Below are 7,846 nucleotides of genomic sequence, written 5' to 3' on the forward strand. Positions count from 1 at the left end.
TTAAGAACGGAAGGCTCTACCTTCCATAAGAACAAAAGGAACCTTGAGCACAATTCGGAGCACTCATCTTGAGCAAAGTTCAAACGTTCATTCCGTTGCACCTTACACTGTTCGCAAGACCTGCATGTCCCAACGAGTCCATGAGATTAGGTTTTCCACTTTTAGAACCCTCTTGCATAAATGGATTGTATAAGTGTTTTGACAAATGTAATTACACTTCGGTTGGCATCTGGCATGACGAGCATGTAGATCTAGGTTAGAGGAACGTGTGTCCAATAGGTTCGTCAAATGGGTCACAGGATATGAAAGCGCGAAGCAGAAGGTACCGTTAGGTGCGCATCGCTATGTAGTGCAGGATTGGGGTAAGAAGTAGGAGGCGGAGTGAAGCAGAGAGGAAGCGCTAGGGATCGAAGCAGGAAGAGAGAGAGAGAGCTCACGTTTTTGGGAAAAACTCAATAAGTGAGTTTTTGGTTTTCCCACTTTTATTATAAGTGACTTTAAAAAACTGTGTCCAGGTTCACAAAGTACAAAAATGTACAAAAAAGGGTTATTTAGGCCTTTAACCCAACAACATCCCACTTAAAGGCATAAATGACGCCTTTAAGTTAACCAACTCCCACCAGCTGTATGCAATGCTCATGTTGAGCCTTAGCAAGACTCTTGGTGAGAACATCTGCAGGGTTATCTTGTGTATGGATCTTAATCAAGGTGACTAGACCATCCTCCAATACTTGTCGTATGAAGTGGTACCGCACATCTATGTGTTTGGTACGCGTATGAAACTTGGCATTTTTGGCTAAATAGATAGCACTCTGGCTATCACAACCCAGCTGGGGTGTATGAGCAGGCATGCCAAGTTCTTTTGCAAGTCTGCCCAACCAAATGGCCTCTTTTGAAGCCTCTGAGGCTGAAATATATTCAGCCTCAGTAGTACTCAATGCCACAATTTTCTGTAACCTAGAACACCAAGAGACTGCACCACCAGCAATGGCAAATACATATCCACTGGTATATTTCCTGGTATCCATGTCACCTACCATGTCTGCATCACAATATCCCTGCAACTTCAAGTCACTTTTTCTATAACAAATACACTTTGATTATATACCTTTCAAATATCTCAGAATGCATTTGACAGCTTCCCAATGCGCTTTGCCAGGATTCGACATATATCGACTAACAACTCCCACTGCATAAGCAATGTCGAGATGAGTGGCAACCATAGCATACATAAGAGAACCACAAGCTAATGCATAAGGGATTCCCTTCATTGCTTTCAATGCCACCTCATCCTTTGGGCAATCTGCTTTGCTAAGCTTAGTGTATGGTGGTAAAAGTACCCCAAGAGACTTAGCATCAGCCATATTAAATCTGTCAAGTACTTTTGCAATGTACCTTTCTTGAGATAAAAACAACAATTTCAGCTTTCTATCTCTTTTAATACGCATGTCCAAAATATGCTCTGCATCACCAAAATCCTTCATAGCAAATGCTGAATTTAACTTACGTTTCAGAGCATCAAGACTAGTCTTATGTTTCCCGGCAAGCAACATGTCATCAACATAGAGAACAAGTATGATGGGACTACCATCTTCATCTCTTTTCGTATACAAACAATGATCTACATGGCTGCGTTTAAAGCCTTGAGACAGCATAAAAGTGTCAAACTTCTTATACCACTGTCGTGATGATTGTCTCAAACCATACAAAGCCCTTTTCAGTTTGCAGACAAGTTCCTCGCGTGTAGGAGCTACAAAACCTTCAGGCTGTTTCATGTATATGTCCTCTTCAATGTCACCATGCAAAAACGTTGTCTTTACATCCATTTGATTCAATTCCAAATCAAGCACCACAACGAGAGCAAAAAGGACACGTAAAGTTGTAAGCTTTACAACAGGAGAAAAGATTTCTTGAAAATCAATTCCTTCTTTCTGTGCATATCCTTTTGCAACCAATCTTGCCTTGTACTTGGGTTTTTCATCCACTATCTTAATCTTGTATACCCATTTGTTAGGAAAAGCCTTTCTCCCTTTAGGCAATGGCACAAGATCCCAAGTATCATTTGCATACAAGGATTTCATTTCCTCTTGCATCGCAAGCTCCCACTTACTGCTTGACTCACATGATTTGGCCTCTTTATATGTAAGAGGTTCACCCTCGTCTGTCAACATTACATGATCCAAAGAGGGGTTAAATCTCTACGGTTGCCTTCTCAAACGAGTTGACCTGCATACCCAATGATCTACATTCTCAGGCAACGGTTCTACATCATAAGGCAACTCGTTTTCAGCTCTATCATGCTGCTGAAAATCATTTTTAGCCACTTCAGGTGGCTGTCCATCCTCATTAGGAGCATCAAAATCATGTCCTACCTCTTCTGGCTCAAGGTTAACCGGCTGATTATCAATTTCAGCTTGCGGTAATGCATCATGAGGCTCTTTTTCAACATCAATGGGTGGCACAGAAGACTAGAATCTGACTGTTTTCTTGCCAACATCAAATTTTGTAGCATTCTTAAGCAATTTTGCCTCATTGAACACTACATCTCGACTGCGTATTACCTTTCTAAATTGTGGTAACCACACTCTTTAGCCCATTTCACCTTCTTCCCCATAACCTAAGAAGACTCCTTTAATGGACTTTATATCAAGCTTTGTTCTCAAGTCATTGCGTACATGAACAAAAGCTTTGCAACCAAATACTCTCAAATGATCATAAGAGGCAGGTTTGCCAGACCAAACCTCCTCTGGAATGTCATTTTTCAGCGTACTATTAGGAGAGCGATTGCAAATATGAACTGCAGTTTTCAATGCCGTCCCCCAAAACTCTTGGGAAAGATTAGCGGTGGACAACATGCAACGCACTCTCTCGCATAAAGTACGATTATACCTCTCAGCCACACCATTAGAAGACGGATTATAAGGGGCTGTCAACTCCCTTTTAATCCCATTTTTATCACAAAAATGTTAAAATTCAACAGATACATACTCTCCTCCATTATCAGATCTGAGACATTTAAGCTTAGTAATCTATTGCGTAATGACAAAAGCATGAAACTTCTTAAAAGCATTAAAAGTCTCACTCTTACGTTTCAACAAATGCACCCATCCTTTCCTAGTACAGTCATCAATGAATGTAACAAAATACAATGCACCACCAAAAGACTTAACAGGCATAGTGCATACATCAGAGTGAATAAGATCAAGAGAATTAGCTTTGCGAGAGACACCAGAGTAAAGAGAAGATTTCTTTTGCTTTCCATAAAGACAATCGTTACAAAAATCCAAGTTTTTGCCTTTTACATCAACCCTCTTCAGAGGAGAAAGCACATCAATACCCTTTTGGCTCATATGGCCAGGTCTCTTATGCCACAATTCCGTGTGTGAAACAACTTCAGCAACAGCAAGAAACTTGCCAGGCAAAGCTTTGCATCGAAGATAGTACAAAGTACCTATTTTAGACCCTTTTACAACAAGCATAGAGCCCTTAAGCAACTTCCATGAACCCCCAGCAAAGATGGTAGTATAACCATGTGCATCTAACTGGCCAACAGATAGCAAACTTTTCTTAATGCCTGGCATCCCTGGAGGAATCACCTGCTAATTTTTCCCCTTTCTTCTCATCTTTCTTCTTCTTATCTTGCGTTTCCTTCTTCCTTTCCTGCTCTTTCTTGAAATACCTGCAATCGGGTTTCTTGTGACCCTTTCTACCACATTGATAACAAATGACATCCTTCTCCTTTGTCTTCCTCTTACTTCTATTTTGAGTCATGTTGCCCGCATCACGCTTTTGATTTCTACCTCTTGCATTGTAGGCAGAACTGTCATCTTCCCCACTATAATTGCGTATAATCTCTTCATTGAGAATAGACCCTCACACCGTCATACGTGAGGGTGGGATTGTTGCTCAAGGAGACAACCAAGGTTTCCCAAGTATCTGGCAATGTCATAAGCAAGAAAATAGCTTTCAGCTTATCATCAAATTGCTGAAACCCACTGTCCTGCAACTGACTCAACATACCTGTAAAAGCACTCAAATACTCAGAAGCTGACTTCGAATCATCAAGCTCCATATTCACCAACTTTCGCATCACCAACTTTCGCATCAAATGCACCTGGTTCACAGGTGTGGTGTTTTCATAATTGGACTTTAGCTTTTGCCATCTTGCATAAGCACAGTCCAAACGCTTGATGTCCGTCAAAATGTCATCATTGATAGCCATTTTGATGTAGACCATAGCAAAAGGATACCTTACATGTGTTCTTGCCAGAGGTCGAAGCCTTAACCATCGAACCGTTTGATTTCCATCAAAAGTAATCAAACTTTTAGTGTTAGATGCGGAAGAGGAAGAAGCCATTTTAATTCAACAATAAGTGTATACAAGAGAGATGCAATAGGCTGAAAATTTCAACAAATAGAAGCAACCACAAGACTTTGCATACGATAGACCATAATTTCTTTACATGAAACTGTCCAAATCTGAAATTTCAGCTAAAAAGTGCAATGTCAAGCACCTGTACTCAGCTTTTCACTCAATTTGTCGCGACAAACATCAATACATGTGATCCCACAACTTTGGCACACCTGTATATTGCTGTTTTGGCCTGTTATAACCTGTAAATCACCTGTTTTGACCTAAAAACAGCCTGTTTTGGTGACCTTTTCGACTCCGGAAGCAAGGGGCTTCGCGATGGAAGCGAAATTGATTGCGGGAGAGCAATTTAACTCACTATCCAGCAGACTGCGCAGGGTTGTTTTGAAACCCTAGGGCTCTGATACCAATTGAAAGCGCAAAGCAGAAGATATCGGTAGGTGCGCGTTGCGATGTAGTGCAGGATTGGGACAAGAAGCAGGAGGCGGAGTGCAGTAGAGAGGAAGCGCTAGGGATCGAAGTAGGGAGAGAGAGAGCTCACGTTTTTGGGAAAAACTCAATAAGTGAGTTTTGGGTTTTCTCACTTTTATTATATGTGACTTTCAAAAAATGTGTCCAGGTTCATATTAACAAAGTATAAAAATATACAAAAAGGGGATATTTAGGCCTTTAACCCAACACCTTTTTGCAGCGCTACCTTTCTTTTTGCAGCCAGCATTCAGTCCTTGATTCCTCTCACATCGGCCGCACAAATCAGCACCAAATCTACCCCCTGGTGGCCATCAACAACTCATCAAGACGGATCCAAAGGTACATCAAATCAGCCTCGGAGGTGCTTCATTTTGAAGAATTACTACGACAACATTCCCCATTCAAATCAGTGGAGTCTGCATTGAGGTATTGCACATGTGTACATTCCATTTACACAATCGAAAGCAAACACCACAATGGTAACAGTGTGGGGGGTCCTTGAGAGGGTTGGTTGGGACCCCATCGGGTGTCATTCTCCTCTTCTCTCTCTCTCTCACTCCCTCTACACATCTCTATCTCTCTCACTCTCTCTCTACAAGGAAATAAAAAGGAATTATCGTTCGTGTTAAGTAGCATGCATTCAAGTAAGGAAAGAAGCAAAGATTTGTGGAAGTGTAAGTCTCTCTCTCTCTCTCTCTCTCTCTCTCTCTCTCTCTCTCTCTCTCTCTCTCTCTCTCTCTCTCTCTCTCTCTCTCTCTCTCTCTCTCTCTCTGTGTGTGTGACAAGGACGCCATCTCATATTATTAATGTTAGAAAACAATGCATGGCTAGAAAATTTTGGAGAGCGTTATTCGAGCATATGGATACAACATTAAATTTTTTCCCTTGGTTTTATCCACGCACAAACAAGCATTGAAGATCTAATAGCAAATCACAAAAACTGTCTTCCCTACAGATTTTGCTTAAAGTTTGTTTACCATTCAAACACTACTTGTAAGATGGTAAAAGCGGGTTTACTTAAGTCTCAGGAGGAGTAGAAAAGAGATGCAAACAAGCACCAACGTTAAGTAGAAATTTAACTTCGTTTTGTTTCACATGGACAAGCTCCAAAAGATAATGGGCAAAGAACGACTCTACAACAACTTGAGTCAAAGATTCTATGAACTCTTCCAATTACTTACAAGGTTGCTGAAATATCTTATAAACTTTGACTACTGCCTTATCATTGAAGAATTTACAATACTTTTCATAACAGTCTTCTAAAGCCATTCAAAGAAGAGTTTTTTTTCGACACACCAGAGGGCCATAGGGGCAAGTGCTTATCCCTTCCAAATATTAGCCATGTTACATGGTCGAGCAAGGGCCGCATACCATCGGGCAAGAGCCATGCGTAGGCATCACCATGGCCACTTAATTAATGCACCACGTGCTGGGAACGACGGAGAGAACTCGTAGCAACCAGCTAGGAACCTCCTCCTCGAGTGACCCACCCCAGGAGGAGGATGTACTCGAGTGTCCAAGGGAAAGATCCCTAGCAACGTGAACACTAGGTGAGCACAAGGTGTCCCTCTAGAGTTTGACCCAACGCGGGATTTGAACCGACAACCCGTAGGTTGAGAGGCCAAAGCCTTACCCTTAGACCACCTCTTTGGGGACCATTCAAAGAAGAGTTATCAGGTGAACCTACACATAGATCTCACTTTGGCATTAATTAAACACAAGAAATTTTGGCTCCAAATGAATCCCACATAAGGATCAAACTACTGGAGGAAAGACAACCATGTGATATTCGAGAACTATCCTATGCATGGATGCTCGGTCAATGTCTCTTTGTCATGTACAATAAAATTTCGTCCACTCGCAACTAAGACATGCAACCAATAAAAGCTCTAAGTACATTTAAGAAATGTGCATCATCTATGGTAGACATTGCAAAACTAGCATTGGACCACCACTATGGTAGGCCAAACTATAATTGGAAACGAAAGCATTTTAACATGCGCACAACACATTCTGTAATTCCATTATCACAACATACAACCAAAACAAACCACTTCAAATAGAAAACAAAAAGTGCTGGGTTGTCATCTACTTATTATGTGCACACTAAGCTGTATGAACGAAATAATGCCGACTTCGCTAACTTTTGACCATCATCAGAAGGTCATTAAAAGTACACCACGAATCACCTCAGAGCATCACAAGCTGTCAAGAGACATGCAAGCACGCATATACACATCCATGTAGGGGAGAGAGAGTGTAGAACATACCACAGGGCACATGGTGGATAGAAATGCCACTCTCGCTGAGGGACTCAAGGGTGTGCCCGCGGCAAAGCGTATTGAGGTTGGCATAGCCAGCCACATGAATGGGACCAAGGAAGCCAGAGGTACGAAGAGCCCGTTCGATGTTAGGGCGAACAACATAAGGGTCCAAGTTTGAAGGAATGGAACAATTCTCGATGTCCCAGAAGACGCCCACGTCTCTCCAATCCTCGCGCTCTTCGCCTGCTCTCTTGGAGTATGAAGCTGCAGAGAACTGTGTCGCATGAATGCGTTGCCTGTACCTCCACAGAGCTGCCCACTTGCACGCCCCGAGCATTACGCTTCAATGAGGTTCAGCCTTGAATGCATTGCCCCCTCGCGGCCAAATGTAGGAGCTGTGACGGTAACATATCGTGGTCGATCCTTGGTCCATCAACCTTTTTTTTAAATAAAAAACGGTAGAGTTTGTCAAGGGTTAGTGCAAATCAAGGTAGGCTAAATGGTTGGGGGCAAGGGCCGTATGTTAGAATATATAGCAAAACCGGTTTCTAGGGATGAGTATGTGTCGGTGTACAAGTCATAGAATCTTGTGAGGGGCACTTGAGTGTTGGATGTAGCTCTACTCACTATAGTGCTCAATCCATATATGCCTAACAGAGGACATAAGCATGAACTTGCAATCCTAATCAGCTCCATGTTATTTGTATTTGGGGTTTGTAGTATGTTTTTCATAGGGGAG

General features: G+C 42.0%; 1 protein-coding gene across 4 annotated transcripts in view; it reads right to left on the bottom strand.

Moving 5' to 3' along the window:
• LOC147427656 (uncharacterized) overlaps nt 1-7,503 on the bottom strand; it is a 78,297-nt gene extending 70,794 nt beyond the window's left edge. For all 4 annotated transcript variants that reach the window (XR_015186054.1, XM_086497436.1, XM_086497435.1 and 1 more), the window contains exon 1: nt 7,114-7,503. Coding sequence is in view for 3 of the 4 variants with exons in the window: in XM_086497436.1 (XP_086353562.1) it covers nt 7,114-7,444 (331 nt within the window). In the remaining variant the exon portion in view is untranslated. The remainder of the gene's footprint in view (nt 1-7,113) is intronic.
• Nucleotides 7,504-7,846: the final 343 nt, after the last annotated feature.

The sequence above is a fragment of the Adiantum capillus-veneris genome, chromosome 23 (assembly GCF_014529385.1).
Source record: "Adiantum capillus-veneris isolate H3 chromosome 23, ASM1452938v2, whole genome shotgun sequence".
Lineage (NCBI taxonomy): Eukaryota > Viridiplantae > Streptophyta > Polypodiopsida > Polypodiales > Pteridaceae > Adiantum > Adiantum capillus-veneris.